This window comes from Podarcis tiliguerta, assembly GCF_965153285.1.
Source record: "Podarcis tiliguerta genome assembly, chromosome: 2".
In the NCBI taxonomy this organism is placed as follows: Eukaryota; Metazoa; Chordata; class Lepidosauria; order Squamata; family Lacertidae; genus Podarcis; species Podarcis tiliguerta.
In genome coordinates, this window is record NC_139535.1 from 12,629,007 (window position 1) to 12,642,246 (window position 13,240).

Sequence of the window (13,240 nt, forward strand, 5' to 3'; positions counted from 1 at the left end):
GGAAAAGCAGCGCCTGCGCCCCTCCGGCTCCCTCTTACCTCTTTGGGTCTGGCTGTTCCTGCTTGCTTGCCCATCCTGTCCCGTCTTTCGGCACTAGTGAGACGTTGGGGTCATTGCCTTTGTTCTCCGCTTTTAAGCTTGGCAGGTTTGCAGGGGGTGGCATGCGCCGGGCAATGGCAACTTTACCGAGACTCTGCAAGCCATGGCGGGGAGTAACTGTATGGGAAGGAGGAGGAGGCAGGGTCAGGCACAGTCATTGAAAGCTCCCCCCTCTCCCAGCAAAGCTTCCCTTACCGACCCCACCCCTCCCATGAACTGCTGCAACTACCAAGAGCTTTCTTGCCAAGTCCCAAATTGGTAGTTTCAGATGTACTCAAGGAGGGAGCAGCTGCTCAGGGCGCTGCGAGTGCCATCAAGGGGGCATCAGAGACTAAGCACGTTCATCATGGCAACCGCCTCCTCCTTTGAGAATAGTACTCAGAAGAAAATACTTGCCCTCCCCCCCCCCAAAAAAAAACACAGAGGTCATTTTACCTGTGGGTTTCTGTGTTTCTAAGGATTTGCCCTTGTATGTATCAAACAAGTTGAGTGACGAATACTTTTTTCCATCCTTCCCCTTTGCTGTTTGCCCCAAACGATCTGACATTGCGCTGTAAGGTCATTGAGTACGATGGTTCCTCCTGGCTCCCTGCGAAACGTGCCACTGTTGGGAAGAGGTTTGGGGAGAGTAAGAGGACGAAAGCTCAATAGTCCCAACTCCATCCTTCCCCATCGATCGACAGCCACTTGACAACAAGCTCTTTCCTGTGCAGACCCTACACGTTATCCAGACTTTTAGAAGACATCTGAAGGCAGCCCTGTTCAGGGAAGCTTTTAATGTTTGATGTATCACAGTATTTTAACATTCTTTTGGAAGCCGCCCAGAGTGGCTGGGGAAACCCAGCCAGATGGGCGGGGTATAAATAATAAATTCTTATTCTTATTCTTATTCTAATTATTATCCGGAGCAAGCATGGGGAGAGGCACTGCTATTTCAGAGCATCCCATTCAAGTGGAGTAGAGACATCTCCTATGGTCACAAAGAGGAGCACCCAGGCTGGACTGAGAAGTGCAACTGGGTGGGGTGACCACCCCATGAACGCCCCCCCCCATCTCTTTTGCACTGTATCTTTTAGATTGCTAGCCTAAAGACACAGACAGATTTGCTAGTGATCACTGTGAGCCACCTGGGAACCTTTTCCAGGTGAAAAGGAGAGTGGAAGTTTGACTTCCCTGGGTCAAACATGCCATGAAGCCAGGAATGCCTTCAAGCAGACAACATCCCACACTTTCAGCTGCAACACCTGGCAGCAAACACAGGATGGGGGCTCTATGCTTCCCAGTTTTACAGGAGCTCAGGTAACCCCACCCCATTTACTTATTTTCAGATATTTCAAAACTGACTTTCAAGTCTAGTCTCCCGAAGACAACATGCAGCAATATACTACCCCATTAAAAAGGGTTTTTTAAAAACCACAGCCCTGCCATCCACATATCATGTTAAAACAACCAGCTCAAAATACTCAGTTACAGAAAAATGTAATTTAAAATATAACTAAGCCCAGCAAACCTAAGAGAAGGACAATGAGAAACCACCAGCAGCTTATACAATACCACCTTTGGGTTAAATACCAGAGAAGAGATACATTTTCAGACGTCTGTCTCTTGGGAAGGAATTCTTACAAGGTAGGAGCCACCACTGATAAGGCCCTCCTCTCTCTAGCACATGCTAGCCTAAGTCACCTGGGAGCTAGGCCAATGAGGAGAACCAAAGCTTTTTGAAGAACAGCTTACTCCCTTCTCAAAACCACAATCACATTTACAAGCTAAAGGAACTGTTGCTATGGACTTTGTTTAAATTCACTGAGCTATCCCCTTGGGTTCCAATTAAAAAGCCAAGTACTATTCAACCACTTGAATACCGACGACACATATTTGCGTAACATTGCTGGCGACAAACTAATCACAGTTGTTAAATCTATGTTTCATAACTGTTAACTAATTTCTAATTTTTTTTTTGCAATTGACCTAAGTCTCTTTCCATCACAGTTCACCTGGACAAATATATCTGAACAGCCAACCCCCATCCATAAATAGGATTAGCAACATCTGTCAGGGATTGTTTGGGATTAAATGAGTCCCTTTCCACCCAACACATACACACCCATGATTATTTAACAGGACTCTCGCTTTTCCCCTTGAAGCTCCTACACAGCTAAGCAGAGGAACTAGAGACAGAGCTGCCGGTTACAGCGTTGTTAAGAGTGTCGCACACCTTCCCAAAGATTCAACATCACAAGGCAGGTTCCAGGCATGGAATTTATGTAGCTTATCACTCTCAACAGGGGTCAGGAGAGAGAACAGTGATTTCACCCTATCACACCTTAACCTACATAGAATATTTGTAATGCTTGCCTCAGAAGTGAAATACTTCCCCTATGCTGTCTCATTGACCTTATGTTCAGCTTGTGGGATTCCTAAACACACCTGGTTGGTCACTGAGGCAAACAAGATGCTAGACTAGGGCTCTTCCTATGTTACTGAATAGAGAAACAGGCTTTGATTCACTGCTTTTGTTAAGAGGGCCATGTACTGAGTTTTTAAAAAACCCCAAAGCCTAAAATTTAACAAAATGCCATTTTCAGGGTTCTCCCCCCCCCCAGCAGCAAACTTGAATCTTTCTAAAAATAATAATACAGTGCTGTACTTTAAAAACTTATTTTCCCACATCCCCCAAATAGCAACAAATCATTTTAAGCAATACGACATCAGAACATGCCCTTAGTTTGCTCTTCGGAGTGAAGTTGAGAGGAACCGACAAATGAACTGATCTCACTGACGGGCGCAAGGTTGGGGGCAAGCAAGGACAGGAGCCTGCATGAGACACTGAAAGGCTTCCGCTTTCACCGGCAAGAAGGCAGCAATAAAACCAGTCCTACAACAGCTCTGATAGTGGAACACACACTTTGCAAGGACAACGGAGAAAGGGCAAGGAAGAGGTTGGGAGTAATGAAGCTGCCTGATTTAGTGTCAAACTGTTAATCCAGATGGCCTAGTACACATACTGTGACCTGCAACAACCTTCCCAGCCTGCTACCTAAGCTGAATTCAGTCTTAACAAGGAATCACAGAATGGAGAGTTCGACCTGCAATGCAGGAATCTCAACTAGATTATACATGGCAGATCACAGCTAACGAATCCCTGACACTCAGCCATCCAACCTCTGATTAAAAACATCCAAGGAAGGACAGTCTGCCACCTTCTGAGGGAGTCCACTGACAAGCAGTTTTTACTGTCAGAAAGTTCTTTCTGTTTTTTTAAAAAAATAATATTTATTGGAAATTTAAAGTTACAAGAAAAAAAAGAAAGAAAAACAAGAAAAGCGAAAAGACAGAATTAACAATACAATAAAAAGATTTAAAAAAATACCAAACATACAATACACCAAAATCAAAAACAAGAAAAGAACAAATTTAAAAACAAATCCAATATTTCCATATCCTTATCTTCCTTATTTCCTCGACCTCCTCACACCTCCCTCTTTTGTATTCTAATTATTCTCAGCAAGTCCTTTCCATCTTTCACTGTATTCTGTCCTTTAATTGTCTTAACTTATTTTGACCTTATCTTACCATAAAAAGAAAAAACCCTAGAACTGAAAAAAATATTTATACATAACTCCTTACAACATTTCTATTAAAGCCTAATAGTTTCATTCCAAGATTTTCCTAACATACATTAATTTTACAATACTTCTCTAAATGAATTCAGAAAGTTCTTTCTGATGTGTAGCTGGAATCTCCTTGAAGCCTTGTTGGGCTCCTACCCTCCAGAGCAGAATAAAACAAGCCTGTACCATCCTCCATATTACAGCCCTTTAGATATCTGAAGATGGCTATCATTTCTCCTCTCAGTCTCCTCTCTTCCAGGCTAAACATACCCAACTCCCTCAATCGTTCCTCACAAGGCTCGGTTTCCAGACCCTTGATCATCTTGGTTGCCCTCGTCTGCACACGTTCCAGCTTGTCAACATCCTTCTTAAAGTATGGTACCCAGAACTGAACACAGTACTCCAGGTGTGGTCTGACCAAGGCAGAATAGAGCAGAAGCTGCCTTCTACAGTGGGCTTATCCACACTTACCTCCCCCCCCCCCCCGTTCTTTCCAGGCACAGGTCTGTGCTTAAAAATTCTGTGCCTGAGCGCTGGGAATTTTTTTTGGAGGGAGGGAGCATTCCACGCAAAACCACTCTTTAGTGCTCAATCAGAGCAAACATCAATTTGGGTTTTCCACGGATTGCAGTTTGCTCCGATTGAGCTTTAAAGAGCAGGTTTTCGAGGGGGGAAAGCTCTGGCAGCAAAGTGCTCAGACCTAGAGCTCTAAATGCAGACCGTACCTGAAATTTAAGTGTGGCTAAGCTCAGAGTCAAGCCATTATAGTTTCTCCAGCCCTTCATTGTCTACTCTGCCTAACAGCAGACAGGTCTATCACAGCCTGCTCCCTGAGATGATTTAACAGGAGATGCCAGGCCTGAGCAGGGGACCTTTGGCATGACAGGGAGGGCTGGGGAGACTGAGGGGAAGGCGAATTTGGGATGATACAGAAGCAAGGGCAAGGAAGCTGGTGCGAACACAGTGGTGGTGTGTGCATCCTTTCAGTTCTCTACAACAAACCAACAAGGTTTGAGATGAGTTGCTCCATTAAGCTGCATCTCCATCTCCTTTGAAGGGCATCTGAAACAAACCACAGGAAGCCGTGTTCTTTCAGCCTCTAATGTTTAAATCAGATTTCATAGTTTGTGAGGCCAGAACGTCTACCCTGATAACGGAACAAATAGAGATGACCAAGCTCTTCAAGAAGTCCTTGATGGGAAAGATCCCCACATCCCTCATAAGCTGCACAATGACACCATTAGGAAACTATGTCTAAATTTAAATGATTGACTGTGGGGAGGGGGTAAGCAACTTCTAAGCCACAAAGCCATTATTCTTCAGTTACTGGAGCAAACCCTGCATTTACAACGGAGTGCGGTCTGGCAGCCTTTCGGAACTGCATGTATTTTTGGCCCACCGCCCTTCCTTTTGCATGCCATGCCATCATATGAGCGATGTCGTAGTTGCACAAAGTGGGTGGGTAATCACGACAGATCTGCTCACCCCGAGCTGTTCAAACAAGTGGAGAGATTGTTGGCAACCATGTGGCACAATTTATACTGTATTATGTATTGTTGTGTTTCTATGCATGCGTTTTAGCCATAAGGCACTGCCCTGATTTTGTGAAGAGGGGTGAGAGATAATTGGGCAGTCGGATTTTTACTGATTAGAGCAAAAGGCCATAACCGGTACAGTTTAGTCAAAATATTATAAAGACACCAAAGGGAGGTGCCCCCTTGACCATGGTTCAGCTTAACTTAGGAACCTGTGGATTCCTGTTTCCCTCTGTAGGATCAGGTCATCATACGAGACTCTGCTCTGGAATCCTAGCCTTTGGTGGTAAGGCTGGCAAATATGAGGAGCAGGGCCATTTTTTAGCGCTCGCTCTATGGAACGTGGCCCCTAGGATGGCCATTCCAGACCCAATAAATTGTGGCTTTTGGAAAATAGTCTGTGGCCTCTAGACTTTGGAATTCCTGGTTGACTTCCTTGATTTTTAAAAATCTCTCTTCACTGGTTGATACTCCTGTGGCCGTTTAAAAAGTAACAACAGTGCTTTAAAACTGGGATGTTGTGCATTTCTAGATCTGTGCCACATGCATCTGCTATTAAATGCCTTGAGGACCACTTAAGGTCAAGATGGTGTGATTTTTTAAAATTTTATTTTTCCAATCAAATTGAAAATACATAAAGCTAGCTGGCAACTACTGGCTGCTTGTTTGGGCTTTGGGCTTACCTTTGCAACTGAGCTGCCCATTAAAGGGAGAGCAAACAAAACCACTCCCAGAAGAAAAAGCATAATTAATCAACATGGAAGCAGCTGCAGTCAGCGGCTGCAAGTTTAAGGTAGTCTCTGCTTCGCTTTTTGCTAATCCCAAATTTGTGGAATGTCTTCTAGGGTGGCATAGGTAACAGGAATCCCATCAATGAACCCTAACCACCACGATGGCAGAAACACATTAAACAACATTTGCAGGGTCTGCAAGCAAAGGCCAAATGGGCTTCTGTACATGGGAGGTTCTTATTTTTCCTTCCTGATCTCTAGTTCCAAGCTGGATGAAACTTTGGGGGCCAAAACAATCAAAAACCTCTCAACCTCTATATAAACAAGTTATTGGATGGCTTGGCAGTTTGGAAGCAACCACTTGGCAGGGCTCTTTTGCCTCACACAACCCCTAGTCCTTTACTCCAAATTCCCCTACAACGTCTATACAGTGGATACCTCTGGGTGCAAACGGGATCCGTTCCGGAGCCCCGTTCGCATCCTGAAGCGAATGCAACCCACGTCTGCGCGTGTCGTGATTTGCCGCTTCCGCACATGCGCGTGATGTCATTTTGAGCGTCTGCACAAGCGGCAAAACCTGGAAATAACGTGCTCTGTTACTTCTGAGTCATCACAGAGCGTAACCTGAAAATGCTCAACCTGAAGCACATTTAACCCGAGGTATGACAGTACTGGGACGCAGGTGGCGCTGTGGGTAAAACCTCAGCGCCTAGGACTTGCCGATTGTATGGTCGGCGGTTCGAATCCCCGCGAGGTGAGCTCCCGTCGTTCGGTCCCAGCTCCTGCCCACCTAGCAGTTCGAAAGACCCTTAAGTGCAAGTAGATAAATAGGTACCGCCTTATAGCGGGAAGGTAAATGGCATTTCCGTGTGAGGCGCTGGTGCAGGCTCGCCAGAGCAGCTTCGTCACGCTGGCCACGTGACCCGGAAGTGTCTCCGGACAGCGCTGGCCCCCGGCCTCTTAAGTGAGATGGGCGAACAGCCCTAGAGTCGGACATGACTGGCCTGTACGGGCAGGGGTACCTTTACCTTTACGACTGTACTAGGGACGAGGGTGGCGCTGTGGGTTAAACCACAGAGCCTAGGACTTGCCGATCAGAAGATTGGCTATTTGAATCCCCGCGACGGGGTGAGCTCCCGTTGCTTGCTCCCTGCTCCTGACAACCTAGCAGTTCAAAAGCACGTCAAAGTGCAAGTAGATAAATAGGTACCACTCCGGTGGGAAGGTAAACAGCGCTTCCATACGCTGCTCTGGTTCGCCAGAAGCGGCTTAGTCATGCTGGCCACATGACCCGGAAGCCGTACACCGGCTCCCTCGGCCAATAAAGCGAGATGAGCACCGCAATCCCAGAGTTGGCCACGACTGGACCTAATGGTCAGGGGTCCCTTTACCTTTACCTATGACTGTACTACTTGCCATATTGTGCCTGCTACTATTGTAGGAATAACTGCTTTTGACAAGAACGCAAACATCCCAGTAAGTACACCATGCAAACGGAGCGGAAGTCACCAATTTAGAGAAAGAACAATGGCTAATGTTCCACCCCACTCTTACAACCCCATCACACTGTAGTGTGATTGAGGAAGTGACTCTAAGGCAGTCAATGCAGATAGGAGCAGGCCACATTCTCAGTGCCTCCCATCAAGTTCTATGTTGTTGTTTTTTAGGGGGATGGATTTCATTGGCTGGGCCACAGAACTCTCCATCCCTCCCCTACAGCATTAGAAACTAGCCAGGAATGGATCCAGCTGCGGCCAAGAGGAGATCTGGATGCCAGGTAGGCAACTGGGGAAAGCAAAATGCTGCTTAGAGAAGGATCTGAAATATTTTCCTCAAAGAGTGAAATTGTTTTATTCTGGATTGTTTTGTTTGATGTTGAATGTGTTATAAAACCACTCTGAGATTTGTTTTTTAAATATAAAGCAACACAGAAATGAAATTAATAAAAAAAACCCACACAAAAAGGGGACTTAAGACATCCCATTGTGGTGACTGTAACCTAGATTTAAGGTGCCATTTGGCAATTAGCGGATATACCTGAGTTTCTGTTCCCCAACCTGCCAATCTTGGGTGATTTTATTTAGCTTATATCAAACACACAGAACTGCATGTTTTGAGTGTCACGAGGTAGGCAGGAAAACAAATGTGCCACTGCAAGGTTGGCAAAGATTTAAAATGTCGCAAGAGGAGCATTTGCATCTTGAAATGTGAAGTCATGCAAGCTATGGCTAACTCAAAATACAGTTTGTGTTGGGAATAAATTAACTTTTTTTTTTTTTAACTCAGCATTTCAACGCCACCCTTACTTTGGAATTTTGGTTTAGCTGAGGTTAAGATGGCCTTGCCAGTGACTAGTTACATATTAGCAATCAAAATCGCAGCTCAGTTCTGAAAAGTTACATTTGAAAAGATGCAAAATTGCAATTGTCACACACGTCCCTAATCAGAATATCACACTGCTGCCCATTTAACTCCTTAAAAACCTGGAGTCACGAAACATGCTTTACTGTATTAGAGATTTGCAAACTTCTAAATGCTCTCCCCCAAAACCAGCAAAAAACCACCCCATTTCCCCTCAAAAATTGGAAAATAAATTACCGTATTTTTCGCTCTATAAGACACACCAGACCACAAGACGCACCTAGTTTTTGGAGGAGGAAAACATGAAAAAAAAAAAAAAAATCCGAATCTCAGAAGCCAGAACAGCAAGAGGGATCGCTGCTCAGTGAAAGCAGCAATCCCTCTTGCTGTTCTGGCTTCTGGGATAGCTGTGCAAACTGCATTCGCTCCATAAGACGCACACACATTTCCCCTTACTTTTTAGGAGGGAAAAAGTGAGTCTTATAGAGCAAAAAATACGGTATTTGCTTTAGGAATGCTGAATTTTTCTTAAAGACTAGGTGCTTATATATTTAGCCCCCCCCCCAATTTCTAAAACTGTAACAGGAAGACTTTTATGCAAGCCCATGTACAGTATCAGATTAGCGCAATTGCTGTACACCGAGGACAAGCAAGTCCTGAGTTATACACTGAGATTACAACTCTCAAACGCAAGAGCAAGATGCATTTCTGCTCTTGGAGGCCACACCCTTTGTCACAAGAAAAGGAAGGCGGATTCAATGCCCTCTCTGCCTGTGGCCTTCCTCTTGTTGGTGGATCTTCTTGACTAGGCTCCAAAGAGCTAGGAATGGGAGGAAGTCCAGGGAAATAGAACTTTGCTGGCATCCAACTCATGCTGCTGCACATCCGTTGGATCCATGATGCAAAGGTAGAAATGTTAAGCGAGGAAAGCACTGCTCCTGCACTTGCCTCGATTACAAAACAAGCAGCACACTTAGGACTCAGCGTTGGAAAGGTGTTTTCAAAAGGTATTTGACCAAGGAATGCTGTCTGGGATCCTGCCAAGCACACCTCTCCTGCAACACGGCGGCAAGGTTTTTACACAAGCCAACTCCCTTGCTTCTTACCCCACTTCAGATTCACCCAGCTTCTGCGGCATGTGAAAGAAACTGCTCTATTTTTGGAAGTACTCACACCAAATCAAGAAATAAGCTGACATGTGAAAGGGGAGAAGTTTGTTTCAATCTGGGCAAACCTTCCCTTTCTAGAACTGCAAGAGAAATATGATGACAAATGTGAAACAACAGAAACCGATAGAGCTAGCTTAGAAAAAGAAAATGATTACATTTCATGTAGCGTTCATCTGAGTTTTGTTTCCCCTTCCTCCTTTTCTTAGCTATTATTATTTCTGCTTGACACTGTGCAAGACTGGAGAAGGCATATTTTTCCGAATAATTATTTGTTTTACTATAATGTTGGTTGCTTCGGTGTGTGCGCGTGTGTGTGTTATGCCTTCTCCTCCAAAACTGGAAAACCAAAGAGATGCTGGACTTCTTACTGAACTGCAGCTTACAGATGCATTTATGACCAAAATTTATAATAAAAAGGAATTTGTAATTACAATGGTACCTTGGTTCTCGAATGGCTTGGCTCCTGAACCCTGCAAACCAGGAAGTAAGTGTTCCGGTTTGCGAATGTTTTTTAGAAGCCGAACATCCGACCCAGCTTCCGATTTGAGTGCAGGAAGCTCCTGCAGCCAATCGAAAGCCGTGCCTTGGTTTTCGAACGGTTCCAGGAGTTGAACAGACTCCCGGAACGGATTAAGTTTGACAACCAGGGTACCCTGTACTGTCAGAATGAACTACTTTTAATATACCACACAGGATGCCAAACCAGGTTATACAAAATGAATCTTGTCTTCCACGCCCAGCTGGCTTACTGTGTGGTCTCGTTCCTGGAGAAAGAGCAACTCTCACTGAGCACGTGAGCCAGGGTTTTGATGTGTAGGATGCAGAGGAGAAAACCAAGCCCTATGAGGAATGGTTAAGGGAGCTGGGTACGTTTAGCTCAGAAGAAAACTGAGAGTTGACAGAACAGGGTTGTCCCATGAGAGGATGGAGCAAATTTGTCTTCTGCTGCTCCAGAGGATCCAAACCAATGGATTCAAACTACAAGAAAGGAGATTCCAACTAAACATTAGGAAGAACCTTCTGGTGGTAAGAGCTGTTTGACAGTAGAACAGACTCCCCACAGGTGGTGGTGGACTCTGCTTTGTTGGGGGTTTTTGAACATAGGTTGGGTGGCTTTTTCTCAGGGATTCTTTAGCTGCAATTCATGCATTGCTGAGGGTTGGAAGAACGACCCTTAGGGTCCCTTCCAACTCCACAGTTCTATAATTCTATGTTCCTAAAGGAATAAAGTTCTTTCAATATGTATAGGGTACATAATAAAGAAGCGTTGCGCTTTTTCAATTTGTCCAAAAAATTCCCAGTCCCTTCACCCCAAAAATAGTTTCTACATTTACAGAAATTTTACAACTCTAAACACATCAGTGGCTATTTGCAACTAAGATCTGTCCCAATCTAGTACTAGGCTCAAGACTAGAAATACTGAAGGAGTACAGTGGTACCTCTGGTTACGAACTTAATTCGTTCTGGAGGTCCGTTCTTAACCTGAAACTGTTCTTAACCTGAGGTACCACTTTAGCTAATGGGGCCTCCCACTGCCGCCGTGCGATTTCTGTTCTCATCCTAAAGTAAAGTTCTTAACCCAAGGTACTACTTCTGTAACCCGAAGTGTTTGTAACCCGAGGTACCACTGTAATCAGCTCTTTTGGTGAACCCCATTCATTTCCCTTGTTGAGGAGAATGAGCTGAGTTGCGCACATCCTCCTCCTATTACTGCACGTGTGAGGGGAGAAGCTTCCAGGCCTGGTTGATGGCAAACCAACACCAAACTATGGTTTGGAGGCATGTCAAAATACAGCTTGCAAACAGAATTACACATGCGAGCATGGCCAATCAAAGGCGCTTTCAGAGTAACCATCTGGGTCTAACTAGCTTTTCCTTCATACTGCAAACAACAGGGTTTGGACCAATTCAGTGTATTACAGCTCAAGTAGACACATCAGCTGCTTTTATGGTATATGAGGAGGTTATTTGGTTTCAGAAATGGCATGTAGTCCATGAAGAACCAACTCAACCTCTTTATCATAGAACTTAGGGGACATATAATCATAGAATTGTGGAGTTGGAATGCACTGGTGCATTAACATATTAGCCACCCGCTCTATTAACAATAAGCCTTAATGCTGCTGGGTTTTAATTGTGTTTTTATCTTTTTGCCAATCACAGCAAGAAAAAGCTGATGGGCACATTACAGCATGAAAGCTGTAATAGCTTACTGAAACCACAAACTGAAGGAACTTCACAACCACATTGATTATCAGAGAAAGAGTTCCCATGAATTTATGGAAAAACTCATGAAGAGGTATGGTAATGCTACTCAAACACACCACCCAAGTCATGTGGTATTACACTACACTTAAGCAGCTCCTACACATACCCAATGGGACGCGGGTGGCGCTGTGGGTTAAAGCCTCAGTGCCTAGGGCTTGCCGATCGAAAGGTCGGCGGTTCGAATCCCCACGGCGGGGTGCGCTCCCGTCCTTCGGTCCCAGCGCCTGCCAACCTAGCAGTTCGAAAGCACTCCTGGGTGCAAGTAGATAAATAGGGACCGCTTACTAGCGGGAAGGTAAACGACGTTTCCGTGTGCGGCTCTGGCCCGCCAGAGCAGCGATGTCACGCTGGCCACGTGACCCGGAAGTGTCTTCGGACAGCGCAGGCCCTTGGCCTCTTTGAGTGAGATGGGCACACAACCCTAGAGTCTGTCAAGACTGGCCCGTACGGGCAGGGGTACCTTTACCTTTTACCTTTTACACATACCCAATACAGCAAGGTAAAAATGGAAGGGCGAGTGGGTCCAACACACACTCAACTTCCTGGCCACTAGATACCAAAACTACCATCAAAAACTGAATTCTGCACCTAATGACAACCAATGTTTTACCTACACACATCCAAACCACCACCCCACCCCAAATATAAGCTAAAAAATTACTTTGTAGGACTGCAAACATTATCAAGTCAGTTTGCAAATGAAAATTAACACCAAGTCTACTGATGGATTATTTCTTTTGACTCATCATTTTTACAGAATGAGTAATATTTGCTATGATGTACACCTCTTGCTTTTTATGTGTCAATCCTAAAAATGTAACTCAGCTACAGGGAAAGGGGAGGGGGAGTCTTTGACACATTGTGTTCATAGATATACTGAGGAATACATTTAAGATTCCAGTGGCGGTTAATCCATTACCAGGCACATGTCACAGTTAAGGCCTCCTAACATCTAAATCATAATTATACTTAATTACAAGCCCTATCTGTAAAGTGTCATCTTGAAAGAATAAAGGCTCAAAAGAGCACTGTACTATCATCAGACTACTGGGGGCACTATCAATAATGACTGCCACTCTATTGGTCACCTAGAATCATATTCATTTATAAACACTCCCGCAGAACTCACCGTACTGAGAAATCTTCCCTTCCACAATTTATTGTTTTATTTACAGATGACAGTGTGAATCAAAGATGCTTCATAAAACAAAACAACAAAATTCGGATGTATTTTTTTTGGGAAAATTTCAATCAAACATCATGCAATGTTTAAAGTCAATTTATGCCAGCCGATGCTGTAAAAAGATGTTCTGGCCATAATTCAATTATGTGTGCACAGCCTGTCAGGCAATCAGCAATCACACTCCATCAAGTATTCAGGGAAGAGGGAGGCTCTAGAGGTAGCCCCCCCCCCCCCCCAGCTTCTTCTGTCAAAACAGCTATTCAGCATTATTGTCTGATATCCA

The 13,240-nt window shown here is 44.6% G+C and overlaps 1 protein-coding gene across 1 annotated transcript in view; it reads right to left on the reverse strand.

The window, feature by feature from the left end:
* PRRC2A (proline rich coiled-coil 2A) overlaps positions 1-13,240 on the reverse strand; it is a 44,979-nt gene that overhangs the window by 27,919 nt on the left and 3,820 nt on the right. Inside the window, exons 2-3 of the mRNA XM_083424536.1 lie at positions 535-703; positions 39-216 (exon numbers count right to left, since the gene is read on the reverse strand). Coding sequence (XP_083280662.1) covers positions 39-216; positions 535-646 — 290 coding nt within the window. The 5' untranslated portion in view covers positions 647-703. The remainder of the gene's footprint in view (positions 1-38; positions 217-534; positions 704-13,240) is intronic.